The 18,084-nt window shown below is 41.4% G+C and overlaps 1 protein-coding gene across 1 annotated transcript in view; it reads right to left on the bottom strand.

Annotated features, from left to right (window-relative positions):
• Positions 1-18,084, bottom strand: part of prex2 (phosphatidylinositol-3,4,5-trisphosphate-dependent Rac exchange factor 2) — a 90,008-nt gene that overhangs the window by 45,679 nt on the left and 26,245 nt on the right. Inside the window, exons 8-19 of the mRNA XM_053342633.1 lie at positions 17,369-17,472; positions 15,658-15,807; positions 14,957-15,098; positions 10,096-10,196; positions 9,000-9,103; positions 8,859-8,908; positions 5,906-5,981; positions 4,737-4,809; positions 2,886-3,028; positions 2,502-2,594; positions 979-1,127; positions 782-867 (exon numbers count right to left, since the gene is read on the bottom strand). Coding sequence (XP_053198608.1) covers positions 782-867; positions 979-1,127; positions 2,502-2,594; positions 2,886-3,028; positions 4,737-4,809; positions 5,906-5,981; positions 8,859-8,908; positions 9,000-9,103; positions 10,096-10,196; positions 14,957-15,098; positions 15,658-15,807; positions 17,369-17,472 — 1,271 coding nt within the window. The remainder of the gene's footprint in view (positions 1-781; positions 868-978; positions 1,128-2,501; positions 2,595-2,885; positions 3,029-4,736; positions 4,810-5,905; positions 5,982-8,858; positions 8,909-8,999; positions 9,104-10,095; positions 10,197-14,956; positions 15,099-15,657; positions 15,808-17,368; positions 17,473-18,084) is intronic.

The following is an 18,084-nucleotide window of genomic DNA, read 5'->3' as shown; positions in this document are numbered from 1 at the left end:
ATCACATCTAAAATACATTTAATTATGAAGCTTTCTCTTTGTCTCTGTCTCAACTCGTCCTGTCTCAATTTCTCTGACTCTAATTGGTATTACCTGCTCCAGCTGACCTCAGACACCAGGGGACAGCAGCTGTTATGACAATCTAAGGGATTAGACACCTCCTACATCATAAGCTTTGTCTCGGGGGGGATCAGAGCATCTATTTAAACACACAGCAGGTTCCCAGGCAACCACACTAACAAGCCAGCACAGACTTACACACGTGCATGCACATACACAGCACATTTCGACCCTGCTATCCCACTTAGATTGCTAAAGGAAAAAAAACAAGATTCAATTCCCCTGAGAACAGCCAGACAAGGCCATGGATTGTTTTTTGATTGGACCCTATCTTGTGCCAGCCCTGAGCAGTAGCAGTAGCAGTGCTACAAAACATGCTGTGTTAGGTAAGAGGAGAAAAGGAGGGACTGTAAATGGGTAAATGTGGACCAGAAAAATATGCTGAATGCTTCTCCGTCACACAAAGGAGTTAAATGGGCACGAAAAATGTGAATAGGTACATGGACATCATTGTAATGTGGAAAGTGGCTGAAGAACAGCTAATTCACAGTTTTGGCAGCACCATTAACCAACCAGCTGAGCCACATGGAGAGAGCATGAGGGGTATAAATGGACCTATTGTGGCCAAGTCACGCACACAACCAAAGACTGACATGCCAGCTGCTTGCCAGCTGTGCCACAATAACAGAAAGGTCCAGTGGTGGCAGCGGTGCCCTCTTACCTCTTCCGACGGCGTGGACCACAGAAGGACCGAAACCACGAATCTGGAACCCCAACCCATCAGCTGAGTCTGGGATCTTTACTGTCCTAGACACAGGAATGAGGCATTGCATCAATACGATACTACATGAATTTGACAGTAGCTCCATGATAGTAACTTTACATACATATGCACATGGGTATATAGATCGAACTTACTCTCTTGGCTTGGTGCTGACCAGCACCCTGAGGGGTCCCTTGCTGTTGAAACATTGTCTGAGGAGGCTTTCCACCTCAGAGAAAGGCCTGAGGAACACTAGGTCTCCATTTATGGCAAACAATTTCTTCCCCACCTCCAGACCAGCCATCTTACAATTGAATAAAATCAAATGGAAAAGAAAAGCACATAATTATGATTTGAGTTTCAAATTAACTTTTTTGGTGTAAAAAGAGGAATATTACCATAGAATATCTATATATCACAAAGCAATGCATATACAGTCAGAGTCAGAGACAGCACGGGACAGCTTTTATCTGTGAGTATACAGCTGGATCCTGTTGGGGATTTCATTGACCCAGATTGAATATTTGAAAGCAAACACACAGAGACACACACAACGCCAGTCTCTATGCAATCCAGACCTTCCAGGCACATACAGTGCTACTTCAGGGCTGGAGGGAATTATGGGTCGTGCGCTCAGATTGATCACATTTGCCTTGAAACTTTTTTGTGCCATTTTCATCCAGCAGATCAAAGCTAAACACCAAAGGAGACCTCAAAACTATGGCGCCCTTTAATGTGCTCTATTTCTGCACGAAAATGCTTCTAATGTTAGCATCAATGTCCGTAACCATAAACCGGATTTAGTTTAGGAGCAAACAGTTAAAGGCTTGTATTCTTTATGACTGATGATCAAACCATAATGTAACAACAAAAAGCTTCTGCTGACTGCCACTGATCCGCTGTAAAGGCATCGCTAGCTTCTGGAAAACAAAACCAGACTCAGCAGAATGATGGTAAATAAATAGTTACAAAAGGTCAATCCACTCAGTATGGATGCAGTTACAGCACGCTTAATAACTACAACAACAAAATTGTTGCTGGATTTGCTTGCAGAAGTAAAGGAAATCAACAAAATGGTTTTACCTAGAGTTCAACTTTGGTGAACTTTGAAGTCTGAATTTGTGCCGCTGGCATAGAATTGCAAAACATCTGCAGTTAAGTCTATGGTTTTGACAGTGCCGACATTAAAGTAACAGAGAGTGCTGGAAAGTCCTAAATGAAGGAAGCTATCACATATGCAGTGCTGCACTCAATTTTATATAACCCTGATCTGCCAAATGAGAAACAACACAAGATACCAAGAACGCGTGGAGTCCATTTCTGCCACAAACAAAACGAACTGAGTCTAGAGTGTGAACAGAGAGTGTGTCTGCTTTTTGATCTACAGATGCTGGATAAGAAAAGTAGACTAGACTCGTCTATAGTCACTACATCATCGAGCTCCTTGCACCACTTATTTCATGGAGGCACACAAATCAATTTCTGAGCAACTTTCTGGTGTACCAGGATACTGATACTATTTCAAAATAATGAAAGATTAATAACATTAACAGCTAAGAGGGCCACGTTGTTAGATTTGGGGACTTGCATATACAGTATATATACTTTAATAATGCATGTGTGTGTGTGTGTGTGTGTGTGTGTGTGTGTGTGTGTGTGTATGTGTGTGTGTTCTCACCTCAGCTGGGGAGCCCTTCTCCACAGATTTGATGATGGGGACTCTGTTCCTCTCTTCCAGGGTAAAGCCATAGCCTCCATCACTGGGTCTTATCTGGAAAACGACATGTCTACCATCAGCAAAATCCCAAACCAGTAGACCAAGACATTCTCACAAACTGGCACAGACAGATAGCAGACATGGTAGTATTTTCTCACTCCTCTGAAAAGAATGCTTATTGAGGTATAAAATGGACTTTTGCAGTGTTATGACTTCATCCCACAGCTATATGCTTCCTACTGATTAAGTCTGCCAACAGTTTGATCAGAGTTGTGGGTACATTATAGCAAAGTCATAGCACATTAGACAGACTGAGAGCTAATCAATCAATAAGGATGTACTCACCAGGAGAGACTTGGAGATGACGTTCTCAACTATTTTCAGGTCATGCTTTACAGGTTTGTGTTTGGTGTTAGAGCCCTCCATCTCCTCATCAGCAAAGAAACGAAACAGCAAGGGCTCATCCTTAAATTCACTCTTTTCCAACACTGAAGGAGGAAACAACAAAGTAATGAATGAATGAATGAATACATCAGACATACAAACAACTGAAATGAAACTTGCTGAATAATGATATTTCTGGCAAATAGACTGTATATAGAATTAAAGCTTCATACTGGAGCGACTGAACATTTTAGCTCCCTAATTACAGCTAAGTCAAATTTCTGCCGACCATTTTCAAATGCATGTTATTAAGTTTGGGATTTTTTGTATGTTTTCCTACCATTTCCCACCACTGGAAATCGGTTTAGGGACACTTCAATCTTATTAAATTTAAAGCTGCGTAATCCAAAACACACATCAATTCTACATTTATTTTCGTCAGTTACATTATTTTTGTACGGTTCTGCAAGAACAGTTGTTTATTTTTAAAAGTCTGCACTGCATTACCTCCTAAGTATAATATAATCTGTATTTCACTGCAAGCAATTACATAACTCAAACAAAGTTTCAAAAGTCTGGTGAAAAAAAAATATGAATAAAAAAAACAATTAATAAAATAGAAAGCTGCCAGGAAAGTTAGAGAAAAAGGCAGTTTGCACAATGTGTAATACATATGCTAGAGCATGGGAAACTAGGAGTAATGTCCTTTAAGGCAATTGTATTAAAAAATGCGACCATGTTCTAATTCAAAGACTCCGACTGTCCTTTAATGGCTAATTGAAAACTTCCGCTTAGAACATCAGTGTATGGTTCATGCCTGTGCACTAAAACACATGTACACCAACTGCACAAATGCACATTGTAAGAAAGCGAGGGAGAGGGCACTTTCACGGCAAAATATCACTTTTGAATGAACCCAGTCTCCAAGGCAACATAACGCCTTCACCAAGACTTCGGTTTTCAAATAATAAATAACCCTGAGGGGAAAAACAGAGTTTCCTTCTAACATTCCCTCACTTCATTCCCCTCAAGATCAAATATAGCGCCAATAATTTTAATAGCTACATATTCAGGCCAAATAACTTACTGGCACGAATGGTGAAATTACCCTGTAGGCTGTGGAAGTGAAAGAAGGTTTGATGGTTGGGGCTGTTATGTTCCATATATGTGCTGGTAATTTGTAGTGTGAGGCTTGAACTGTGGGTAGTTTGGAGCGGTTACATCATGGGGGTACGAAAGAGACACACTGTGACTCATACTGTAGTGTGTATGATGTGGACTTTGGCATGAGTGGAGCACAGAGTTAAAAAACAAGCCTGACAGCCTCGTAAACAAACTGTAACCATGGCTACTGACCATTTGCACTTAAACTGACAAACATCCATGTGTTATCTGCCAAGTTCTCACAGCTAAAGGAAGCCATGCATGTATACTTAGTCACTTGGTCATATGCACACACTTATGCATAAAGTTAATGATAGTATGCATGAACAAATAACCCAAACCACACGTACACACATACACACACACACACACACACACACCGATTCACTGCATTCTGCATTGGAAATTGAAATGTTCTGTTCATGTAGCATGTCAAAGGGATTATAAGTAGAAATGGAAAGAGAACAAGAGTGGTTGTGTTCTAAAACAGGATGCTAAATGCCAGGCGTCCTCTGTGTGGTTTCTCCAAAGCAGTCAACTCTCATTTAGTCAGTGATGGAGAGGAATCCACGGTCTGTGAGAGGCACGATCACTAGTTTGTTTGTTTTTTCGCTCTGCTAAAATCCTCAAAAGTGAAAAGCGATGTACCGTGATGCATGAAGCCATTGTCGCACAGCTCCACCCCCAAGATCAGCGCTTCCTCTCTCGTTCTGCAGTCCCCCTGCACCAGAAGAAAAAGAAAGAGTGGACACAGAGGAGAAAAAAGACACAGCATTAAACATGGAGAGAGTAAGTCAATGGCAAGGGAGAAAGAAAAAGGAAAAGGGAATGAGAGAAATAGGGTAAAAAGAGACACATAACAAAGGACATTGTGGGTTTAGAGAGCAGTCAAAATGTCACAGTGACACCCCCCTCCTTTGTTCTTGCATCAAAAAGCTAAAAATCCAGCAGAGCCACACAACGCTCAATCTTAAACACAGCCAAAATCATGTCTAGACAGCATAGTGTGACAGCTCTTGAAGTCCTGCTGAAGGATCGAGAGCTTTTCCGCTGGTCTGGGCCAAACACATTCTACCACACACACACACATATGCACTTATATGCACACACAAACATGTGATGTCTTTCATTGATTCTGCAGTGGTCGCCTTATACATTTAATTTCTTTGTTGTCATCCTGGACAGGACTATCAATCTGTCAACCTCAAAGCTTCCTGTCAAAGTCAATAAAGCTTAGCTGTCGAATCAATTCTGCTTTTCTTTCTTCATTTCCTTTTGGCTCCGCTGAGAGGCTCGAGTTTGATGGCAAGAAACGCTTTGTTGTCTTAGTTTCTTTCCTCTCTTGCACTTTTGAAGTGACCCGCTTGTTATGACAACAGTCACTTCGATCTTTCTGTCTTTCTCTCTTCCTCGCGCCCTCTTTCAACATCTCAGAATTTCCGGAGGAGGAGAACAATGTGTTTTAAATATGGTGGAAAAACAGCAGGTGATTTAGAACAACATGCTGTGGATTAAGCCTGGCTGACATGGAGGAAATTAATATCAGAATGAACTTTTTCCATTGTCGATAAATATAACCGTGGATGAAAAACTCCATACAGAAAAATCAAACTGATTTTCAGTGCAGTGAACTATGTTCAAAGTTATGTATTATATTAAACAAAACTCTCAACTTATAATAATTTACTGCTTCTGTATTTACAATACCATGATGATAGTACTAGCAAACACTGTGATAAGATAGGATTCCCCTGAAAGGTAATACACATTAATATTATATCTTCCTTTGCTGTAGATGAAGACGTTTTAGGGTTTACCTGTGCTATAAGCCAGTCTATCAACTTGTTGGCCATCACCACTGATTTGTAGGTCCTCAAATGGTAATCTTTATCCCTGAATGGAAGCAAAAGAAGAAAACTTCATTAGAAGGAAACCCACAACTTCCGTTGTACCATTTTCCAACTCTGTGATACATGGTTACTGTAACAAACTCACATGGTCAACATGTATAGTAGTAATTGTTTGGTCTATTTTAACACAATGTCTAAAAGAGGACTAATAATTTCTACTGTCAGCAAGGCGTGGACACTTTTCAAGCGCTGGCAATGGCCTCATAAATCTAAGTGGGTTTCTGACTGTTGGTGACAGCAAAACAGCATTCCACTGCTGATGGCTGGTAACGACCCCAGGAGCATTTGGCCCTGGGGTGCCCCATGTCAGTCTGGTGTTGCTGTTCTCAGCGTTACCCACGCGGCCGCACTTTGCCAGACCCCTAGAATGCCGTCTGAAATGGAGCCGTGACTTTCCCATGAACGCAGGGGCCTCCCAGGGGACACGCAAGGGCTGAGCTGCAGGCCCCGGGAAAGTCCAGAACCACCGTGACTTACACCACTCCACTGCTTCCACCACATGCAAACACTCACTCAGACCCACACGCAAACCGCACATGCACATGCCTGTCTCGCACACACACACACAGTTCAGACAAGTCAAACATGACATGTGAGCCAAGTCCAATCTCAGCTGTCTGGAGCTCTTCAGAATGAAGTGTGAGAGGCCAAACGCTGCCCTGTTTCCTCTACAATGGAACATTCTGTTGCGTAACTGTATTTGACAGCCTGCTTTGGTCTGTGATGAGGACAGTAGAGTTGGTACTAGCCGGTGAGGCACGTTGTCCTGCCGTGCCATGCATAAACCACTTGGACCAGAGGCACCCTGTTTTTCCCCTGAATGGGATACTAAAGCCAGGAAGAATGGGGCTACAGCGGCTGGTGCACAGTGAGGCTGTCAGAGTGAAAAATGGGGGGTAAACAGCGGTCCAGTGGGCAGCCATATGTCCGGCATGAGGAAACAGCAGTTTGAGGACTAACAGAGGGAAAGGTCAGGGAGGTGCTTAACTTGCTGCCCATAGAGGAAGGTTTGCCTTGACATTTTGCGAGGGGGTAAATGGATGATGTAGGCAAATGCATTTTCAGAGCATTCTTTGGGATATATTATACAGATGTTGCTGAAAGTTCCAGCTTTAATCAACTGCTTCAGTCGTGATGAATTACTCAAGTACTGTGCACCACATTGTTAGTTATTATTTTTGAAAATCCTACACATGCAAGCATAAATATTGAGCTTCTGGGGGATTTACCAGTATAACAAAGACAACCTGACAATATTTATCAGGTGTTGAAATGCATGAGGGTAATTTATGAGTGACCTTCGCTGCACTGTGAGGGGTTTGCAATCTCACTATTCACATGTTGAAAGATCTTTTTTATTCATACTTCAACGTCTAACTATGTGTGCACAGTATTTGCGTATAGTGGACATTTCAAGCTGAGTAATCAGATCCCTTGGGACGGCCTGGATTCACAGATTTCTTGTGAGGAAAACAAGGCCATAAGGAGGGCACAGAAGCAGCTTCGTGCTCGTTCCCCATTTCGCCTCATCTATCTCGCTCTGCCAGGAAATTCCACCTAATTAAGCAGGGGCTGGTTGCTCCAATTAAACTCTGGCATTCCCAGGTCCTGTGATGTATTGTACTAGCCTCTCAATATGAATGCACTGAACAGATATGCCGGTTAAGGACACACACTGCTGTAGTACGAAGACACGCAGTGAGAAAAGTTTTTAGGTTAAGAGGTTTGGCCCCAACACAAACACCAGCTGAATGCTGACACACACATACACAAAATCACCCTTTAGGCTTTTTAGTAGTTGGATCAAACAAACACAGAAAAGCTTCAGTGCTGGAATACACCAAGCATCAGAGTTCCCCCTCCAGCTATAGCAGCGTTTTATTGGTGTGAAATTAAAGCTTTTCTTCAGGCCATTTGAAATCCAACATAAACAGCTAACCTAGATGCGGTGCTTTGCGGTAAAACGCATCAGCAGCCTGAACCTCAAGCACTGTTCAAATGGAATTTAACAGAACAACAACAAAAACCAGAGCATGCCAGCAAATTACTCCAATAAAATGAGATTGCTCCACTTCTAACTGTTAGACAACTGAATGTTTTCTTACATGTGCAAAAATCACCTGTTATGCATCTGGGATTAGGTGAGAATGTCATGAGCATGCTAGATGTATCAGCTTCCATGTTTACAATTGACAAACTGGGAACTCACTTATTATTATTCCAGAATAATGGCACAGAAAGCCTTGAAACACAGTGTTGATCTTCAGATATTAACATAGCTATTTTGAATCATGTTTTCTGTTGAAGAATTGCAATCGATGTTTTGCCAGCTCTGTGTCAGACCTTTCAGAGCACAGGATCAATATGCTGTCAGTCTCAGTCAGCCAAATGTGTAAGACCTGTGTACTGTGACTGAATGGCCTCCACTGAATGCTTTATAACAGACATGATGCTAGTTGCAGCTGTGAATTTCAACTTTTTTTCAGATTGAGAAACTAACATGAACTTTTTAAAAGCGAACAAAGAAATTCGTCAGTGTTAACCACAGGTATCCAAACTACTTGTAACATCGGACAGACTCAATCTTCCTTGCCACATCTGTGTTTTGAGACCGGACAGATAAAACCTGCCAAGCTCAATCACCCACAGGCCCTGTTGTACTCCATCAACATCTGTGCCAACTCCTTTTAAGTCAGTTCCTCTTTAAGAACAATGAGCTCATAGCTCACCGTGATGTTTCTCTCCTCCGCTGTGGTCACTTTGCGGCAGAGTTATTTTTAGAAGCAAGAGCCAGACACTGAGCTACTGGAGCCCCACCTGGATGGTTTGCAATGGACTGGAAAAGAAAATGGCCGCCTACCTGATGACAGGAGTGAAAAGGCTGTGAAGGCGACAGAAGAGGCGAACACCCTGAGATAAACAAGACAAGCAAACAAATTTAGTGAAATTCAGTGATAAAATGTGATTCTAATTAAATTACACTCTTCTGTATCACAGTTACCTTTGAAATGACATCATACATGTCACTTCTTGGGTGGTAGGTGCCATCGTCGTAGCGAAAGCGGTACAGCACAGGCTCAGGTTTGAACTGGTGTTTGTCTGTGACTAAAAATGCAATTCAGAACACAAGGAGGTTTTTTAAATGAAATGTGCCAAAATGAAAGTCTCAAACCCTGAGGGAGCTTTATTCATCTTTGTTTAAAATTGCAAAGTAAAAGAGGTTTAAAGGCATATTCAAGCCAAGCAGGGTTACATAGTGAAACAAGCTTCCCAGACTCAAAGCCTCAAACCTCATACAAAGTAGTCACAGATAACATTGCAGTGCTGAGCTCCCTGCCCCTCTTGCTTTAGGCGACTTTGTTGGGGACCCTCCTAACAGTAATAACAGTTGAATGTGGACCAGCAGGTTCCATTGAAGGTTTTTATGAAAAGATATTCTATCGTTTTTTACATGGTGACTTCTAACTGCACTGTGAGAGCTCAGAGGGGTTCAGAGTTTTTCCTCTCTGTTAGGAACAGCTCTAAAGCCCAATCTCATTTCTCTGTGAGGAAGCAATAAAGCACCCCTGAGTGATTTAAGATACAACTTGGCCAGGGGCCCTACTCTTTTGAGGAAAATATACATGCAGAGTGGTACGCGCCATTTAGTGTGAACGCAAAGCATTAGCCAGCTTAAGCCTCATGTACTAAACACACTTGTTACACAAAACCACAAAACCACAAAACAGCCACTGAGCAAATATTACACAAACATTACAGCTAGAGGAGATTAATATTTATAATCCCTTACCTAAACATTGTGTCAAGGGAGTGTTTAAATGGGACACCTGCTAAGACATAAATAAGACAGCTGCATCTACACAGTAGGCTTCAGCCAGGGAATGAAAGTATTGTGAAACTCTAGTTTCAGGATGAGGGACATTCATTAGACATGGCTAGAGATTAGGTTAGGCAATGGCAGGCATTTGCATGCTCAACATCGTGCAGCACAGTGTAAATTAGTCTGTGGTAAATTTGGTTTTAGATACAAGACAGGAAAGGATGATAAAGCAGGTCCAAGCTGGAGAGCAGGAAGGAGAAAACTGTGAGAAACCCACCGTGGTGGATGATGCCATTCTCCAGCAGAGCCTGACCCAGGTGAACCCCTTCCTCTGGGTTGCCTGTCTCATTGATTTCCATCAGCCAAGACACAAATTCACTGGGGACACACAAAACACAACACTGGCATAATGACACATATATTCACTCAGGAGTAACATAACAAACATACAAAAAAATCCCGAGAGATATCCCATCACCCCATAGAAGAGAATGTGTATGATGAGTGGAGGGGGGAGAACATTTCTGCTTTGTAATCTGAAAAATGGGAAATGCCTCACTAGAAGCCTTTGCCATCATTCCTGAGAGGCTTTTGACGAACAACATTTACTTTAAATAGATGTGACTATGGTAACAAACGCTGTCTTGGCAAAAATACATTATTTATTTACTGTTAGGGGCCACATCAGCTTGTTAAAACAACTAGCAGGCTTTGGTTTATGTGTTTTGTCAGCTTCAAACTTTATTTATTTTTGGACATACAATGTAACACTATCAAATGTGAGAGTACATAATTGTGTCTTGGGAAGTTCTTGATGGAAAAACGCAAGATAATTTTTGCTCTGCATCATTTACAGCAGGGAAGAGGAAACATACCAACTGCCAGAACAACAATCACAGCATCCAATCTTCTGATGGCCCAAATGAGTTAAATGGGATAATTCTACATAATTTAGCAACTAAGAGACAGACAGACACACAGAGAGAGAGAGAGAGAGAGAGAGAGAGAGAGAGAGAGAGAGAGAGAGAGAGAGAGAGAGAGAGAGAGAGAGAGAGAGAGAGAGAGAGAGAGAGAGAGAGAGACAAAAGAAAGAAAGAGAGTGGCGACTGAATGGGCAGAACAGGCAGAGCAGGAGCAGCCTATCTGATTACATCCCTGATGTCCTGTCTCCAGATAAAAGCCAAACAAACATGGCCAGCAGCACCATTGGAATTCTAAGGAATTCACTTCCAGGGCATGATGGACTCGGTCGCTTGTCAACAGGAGGGCCGGAAGCAATTAGAAAAGTTTCCATAGATACAACTGACCAGACACCCCATCTCCTCTTCCTCCCACCCCTTGCTGAACATTATATACTCTTTAACCACTCGTGCTTAAAGTCTTTTTCGCTCCACAAATGTCAATTTGTCCATCTTTGCTGGATGATATAGATATAGATGGAAAAACACTGTGGAAGTTTGAGCTACATAGTTTTCATGGCATCAGGTATATAAGGGTCATATATGCAATAAACAGTTTCCAGCAAGGTCAAGGTCAAGGCAACTTTATTAATACCCGAAGGTAGATTTGGTTGCAGTTTCAGGAGAGGGCATCTCAACATTCAAACAGATACATACATACAAACTTCAGTGACCGCAGACAGTTTGAAACACCACGAAAGCAGACATGGGCAGGTGCTCACAAGGCTTACTGAACAGGATTTGAAAAGTAAAACAAGATAAAAAAGAAAAAAAAGTCAGGTCTAATTTCCAATAAATAGAAAAATAAATAAGGTAGATCTTAAAAGTAGAAAAGTGCACAGAGACAGCAGCAGGAACAAATCTATTCCTATGACGTGTGGTCTTAGACCTTGGGACTTTGAATCTTCGTCCAGACGGCAAAGGCTGGAACTCATATGAAAGGGGAAGGGAGTCATCACTTAAAATGGAGCTGGCTGTCTGCTGTAACTGTCTGGTGCAATTGAGATCTACATGTGTAGTTGTGAAAAAAACACAATATTTAAGCTAATTTAACTTTATTTCTGCCTTTAAAGGCCTTAAGAAACTGTTTTGTCAATTTGCCACTTACTGTGAGCTCAGGGATCCTATGTGAATACAATACCAATCAGAATTTATTTTAATTAATTATTATTTTATTTAATAATAATTTATTGGGCATTGGTAGTATATGTTTTCATGTTGCTGTCAATCAAATTTGATTAAACCACACTCTCAAATTCTTGATAAAGCAGATTAGCAGATTAATAAAAACCTGCAGCTGTTCTTCTACTGAAATTCAACTTTGATTGTTTCTCATTAAGATCAATACCACTCTCATGTCTGTCTGCTAAATATGAAGCTACAGTCAGCAGCTGGTTAGCTCATCATAGCATTAACACTGTTAGCTTGTCGCCAACTTGTCCCATTAACCCTATCCCATTCTCATTTCCCATAATGTCAATCTATTGCTTTAAGTTTCTGCATTATAATCAAATCCCAGATGAGGACCTTTTCATTCAGGATATAGATAAAGGTTTAATTTTTGTATGCTGATAGAGCAAAGGGTGTATTCCAAGTAATGTCATGAAAAAGAGCAGAGGCTGACAAAGATAAAGGGCATTTCATACAGGACGTCTAACCTTTCCATGGAACTCTTAAAGGCCTTTTCATCAACATCTATCACAACAAACAGACACTTTTGTCTGTCCCGTGTAGAAAAGACAAAAAATATTTGAATCTCTTGTTTGTTTATTCTCGGTTTAAAATGGGCTGATAACTGCAAGCTAGGTGGCTGTCACACACAGTTCCTTTGATGAATTACACTGTCGCAGGAACCAAGCCACAAATACGATTGTACCATTTAAAGGGGAGGAGTTTGAGACCCAGAAATAGCCCTCAGCCTTAAAAAACAATCAAAAAGAAAGAGGAGGCGTGGAAAGAGAATAAAGAAAACTCATTTCACAATGGAGGGAGTGGGCTAAACTGAAGCCATAGGCAATGTGGCTTTCATCAGAGACATACCATGCTGGTTCCAATTCGCAAATTACGCCTACATGTAATCATCTCCAAAATCATCTCAGACAGGGGAAGTACAGGGGGGCTAGAGATGTCCTTTCATCCGCAAATGGTCATCCAGGTGTTAGCCAAGCTGTATATGTTTCCAAAGGGAGCTTCACTTGAGCTACTTTCTCACCATATGATCTCTTCAGACTCAACAAGGTGCCCACATGTGACCAACGTTTGATCCTTTTAATCTTTTTAGCTGACAGATCCATTCCTCTTCCAGACCGCAAGGGATCTGGTGTTGTCTGCATGGACCAAAGGAGAAAGTAACTCCTCATTCCAAACCACCATACGATGTAACTTGGCCGCAACTATGTCCAATTGGACTTTTTGGCTGTTCCTTTTTTTTCTCTCTCTCTCTCCATGCTTTTAAAAATAACAGGGATTTTGAAATGAATGTTTGAGCTCGGGTGATTTTCAGCGCGACTATTACCAGTCAAAACATCTTTCATTCTGGATCGTACTGGGGTGTTTATAAGGCAAATTTGTTATGGGATTTCAACTGTCCAGATAGGAGTACAGTTTAAATAACATCCAACCAAGACTCTCTTGTGAAAATACTTCATGTTTTTTCTAACCCTCCTCAAATTGCATAGTGTCGTCACTCTATAAAAAGACTTCTGGCCGTCACATACAATTTTCATTTTCAAACATAGAAAACTCCTCGGCTACAGCAAGATGTTTGAAGATTTTTACTATCCTAATCCAGCTTTACCACCTTTTCATACTTACGACCAGCTATGAATTTACAATACAGGAAGCACATTTATTTGCAAAAGAGGAAGTCGTGTTGAATGTGAGGAATGGACATAAGAATTGAGGTCATAGCATTCTGTTCTTTCCCAGCTTAGCGAAGCAAGAGATGCTGTGTCCCATCAAGATTTTCAGACTTAAAGAAAAGAACATTTTATCACAGTATAAGATTTGAGGATCAGCGGGTTCTGGTAGTTAATACAGCAGAGAGACAGGAACTCACACATCAGTGATTGGAGTTACAGCCTGTGCCCTCTGATTATCTGATTTTGAACTTGATTGCAGGAGCTGCCGAGCTGCATCTAAGAAGTGTCTCCCTGTACAGGATTAAAGCCTGAGCAAACTAACGTCAGCACAACTTTTTTTTTTTAATTATTTGTGAAAATCTGAAAAACTGATATGACAGAAAGACATCTACAGCTTATATGATGAAAGTAAAAATGCTGAAATGGGGGCATAAACTCATGCATACTTAAAAATAGTGTAGCCCAAGGAGGGATTTTTAGCAAAGCACCCCTTAAATATTCTTACCTATCAAAAATAAAGGACAGATATGTGTGTTTAGACTTATCAAAAGTGGAAAGTGTACTGGCAAAACTACCCCCCACCCTTAACACACACACACACACACACACACACACACACACACACACACAAGAAGCTGCTCTGGCTTATTGGGCCCTCTACAGTAGTTACCTCATGGATTCCTCAGCAGAGAGCTTATTGTAATCTAACATGGCGAGGGAGAAAGCAGGCAGTCAGCTGAGCCACACAGGGATATCTCCCTGTGATTTATGACTGGCATTCAATGGCCGATCCCTCCCCAGACACAACACCAATAATCCTTAAATAAGATTCATGGGCAAATCTGGCTGGATTTGATTTTCCCATGACTGAGACTGCAGATATACATAACACACAGTCTCCCTGAACAAAAAGCGCCGACACTTTCTTTTTCCCAGCTGTCTTTAGAAATCCTTGCCAATTTAAGAATGCAAAGCAGGAATAGAGAAACGGATCTGCACGGCAAATGTGTTCCGCGTAATCTGCTCTGAGGATATTATCATACACTGTGGGTGCTATTATAATTCACTTAACCCTGCACAAAGCCTTCCTACCTAATTGTATCAAATAAAAATACCTACGAATCTCAAAGGTAGAAATACACAGAATTAGATATTCATTCTGGTTTATCTAAAAAGCTCATGGCACAGTCATTCAGTTCGACATTCACACACTCTGTCACAGTGACAATGCTCACACTGACGAAACCACAAGCGTTAAATACTCAGCAGCTTCCTCTCCGGACAAACCGAGTGTCCGGATCAGAGGTGTGAGCCTTACCTTCCAAGGAAGCACTTGGGAAAGGTGGTGAGCTTTCGTTTCCGGTCCTTAATGAGGTTACCCTTGGTCATGAGGTGGTAGAGCTTCTCCCCCTTCTCTGACACCATCACCCACGTATCCTGTTCCATGCCGAGCCTCAGACCTACACAGCAGAGGAGGGAGGTGGGTGCAAAAAGCCTGTCAGTAACATGGCATTCGTGATCTTCGCAGTCAGCTCAGAGACTAGATGTGACATCAATTACTAACTGGAGAAGGTTAATGTCTACTAATTTCACAAGATAATTAGCGGTGCCTTTCAGCGTTGGCACTAATAGTCTTAGGCAGGGTTAATGACTGACATTATGAAGAGTTTATCATGTACACGATCTGAAAATTAGTAAAGAAACAACTGAAAATATGCTGTTGTCACTATGTATTTTACTTGACAAGAATGACAGCTTGAAAATCTGTTAACCAAAGTGCATTGCTCTCTCTCTCTTTTCTGTCATGCAGATCCCACATACTAATAAGGGTGGGATGTACTCTCTTTTTTATTCATCATTAATCATCAAAAACACAGCATATATTCTGAGTTATATAATTCAAGACAGATGTTGAAAAGGAGGGAAGAAAAAAAAAAGCGAAATGAGTTTCCCCTATCCAAATGTATTAAAATGAATCGACCCCCGCCCTGATACTGATACACAGAAGCGCCCTCTTACTTTTCCTCCGCTCCCTCTCCTTCATGATGGCCTCCAGCCACTCCTGCTTCTCCTCCGGGGTCTTTGCCATGCAGACAAACCACTTGTTCTTTGCCGTGTTGTGGATCTTCCAGCCGTTGTTCACTATGTTCCCGCTGCTGTGGTAGTCAGCTGCGAGGCAGAGGAGGAGAGCACAGAAAGGAAATATCTTGACTCTACTTGTTTTATAAAGTCCTCTGCTAGCTGAGGGGTGGAACAACACCAGTCCGCTTTTTTGACTCATTTCAGCTCGGAGTACTTTTTCATGTTTGAAAAGGGAGCGCCATGAATCAGTGGTGGCGCTGATCATGACACTGTAAACAGAGTTGTTAAGAAGTAAGATTCATAGTAAATGGGGGTTACCGCGTAAAAACACAGTTTTAACATGAGACACAACCCCAAGCAAGAGAAAACATGGGTTGTGATGGCAACACCGAGTATCATACAGGAAAGACCAAGAAATAAACATGTTTTTTTTTGTGATTTAAGGCTTTTTTTAGAGTAGTGCATCCTTTGCTTTGATTCTAAAACTATTGAGAATAATATACTCTATCATAGCACAAATGCTCAGTCTAGACTAATTTTTCCCAGCTCTAGCACCAGCCCTCATAACCGCTCTACTGAGTGCTGCATTGATTATCGCTCCTCTCCTTTAATGAGATAAACGAGTGGACACACATGCAGAGGAAGACCCATCCATCAGCATTATTTACTAACGGAGACTCAGAAATTTACTCAGAAAACTCTCTCAGAGGTGATGGCTACTTGTAAATTCACCACCTACACTCACATATCGATGTTGAGACTGTCAAAACCTCCAGCAAATGGAAATGAACCCCTGACCGTTGGTTGAATCTCTGTCATTATTTCCATCTCTTAGCAACATTTCAAATACCTCCACAGCTGACCTCTTGATGTTTCCCCTCTGAGGGTGTAACAAAATGCAAACCATTACAATCATCAATTACAATCATGTCTAAAAGCATCTACAGTGTGGTGTCCTTTATATGGTAAGCCTCAAGGGTGTTTTTTTTTTGTTGTTTTTTTTTTTGTTTTTTCAAACCTTGGGCAGCAAGTGTGTGCCTGGGAAAGAGTCGCGGAGCTTTCATTACGTAGGAATCTGAACTAAAATACTCCTGTCGCCCTGGATTTCAGATTGAGATCTCCCGCCTGTGGTGCAGAACACCCACGAGTTACTGCACCGCCGCCTGCCTCGTATGTTTATCCTCCCTCTCCAGACCCAAACCCATCCATCTCGCACCAAAAAAACCCAATATTACTGCCCATCTAGGTCTGTTGGAGAGGAAATGATGGCTTCTACAAATACAAATGATAATCAGTGGCTATGTGAGGCCAAGAGACACAAGCGCTCAAGTTCACCAGCGGCAGCACAGACTCAAGAATATGTAACTTAAGACGTCTAAAAAAAATGTTTATAGGTAAATGTTATTTTTCTATCAACGGTCCAAGTGTAAAATCACATAGTTGTCCAACAGTTTAGGCCCAGGACTATGTTGTCAACCTTCCTGTGTGGATCATTATGGTATAGTTTTAAACTCCAGCTGCCAGAAAGTGTTGAAATAAAAAAATGAAGATCTGAAAGCGAGTGAGCAAATAAAGAGAAAGAAAATCTAACTGTGTAAAAGTACATTAGTCCATAATAAATGTTGGATCTTTTTACAGGACCACTCACCCGTGCCATCATCCACATTTTCCACTTCCATCACCTCTGTGTTGATTCTGCCTCTGAACAGGTAGCGAGGACCCTCAGTGGCCGCCTTGCTGTTTTTTAAACGCCTTGAATAAAGAATAAGAACAACCAGATAAGGTGTTAAATATCTTATTGCTTACTGAAGTTCATTCAGAATTACACCCATCTGATGTTTGTCCACATGTGCTAACCAAATTGGGACATGAAAAAGTATCCAATTTAGAGGATTTAAATTCAACAAATGTTATTTTCTTTCTTCCTTTTTCTTTATTTAGTCAGTGAATTAATTTGATTTTATGCACCACCATCAGACAGTACACTGTACACAGCTGGTAAAAGCAAATCAGAGCTGGTGTCAGCCTGGCTGATAGTGAGTGAACAAAAGCTGCCAAAAACACATACAATGGACGTAGCAACATTGTTTGCAGCTGCATCAGTGACTCAACGTGAGTAGCACAGACCCGACAAAATAGAAACTAATTTATACAGAGAAGACTATTCATCAAGTGCCTTGCCTGCAGACGCACAACAACAGTCTGCAATCAGCAAGAGTTTCCTGACTCAGCTAGCGCTTATCATAATTTACACCAGAAATGTACACTAAAGATAAGTCAGCACTAAAATAAAAGGAACATGTGTCCAGAGATGATGATTATATATTATATATTCAAATAATCACATATCCCAAAGTGAGAAAT

This window comes from Scomber japonicus, chromosome 21 (assembly GCF_027409825.1).
Source record: "Scomber japonicus isolate fScoJap1 chromosome 21, fScoJap1.pri, whole genome shotgun sequence".
In the NCBI taxonomy this organism is placed as follows: Eukaryota; Metazoa; Chordata; class Actinopteri; order Scombriformes; family Scombridae; genus Scomber; species Scomber japonicus.
This window is presented reverse-complemented; position numbering and strand designations above follow the sequence as displayed.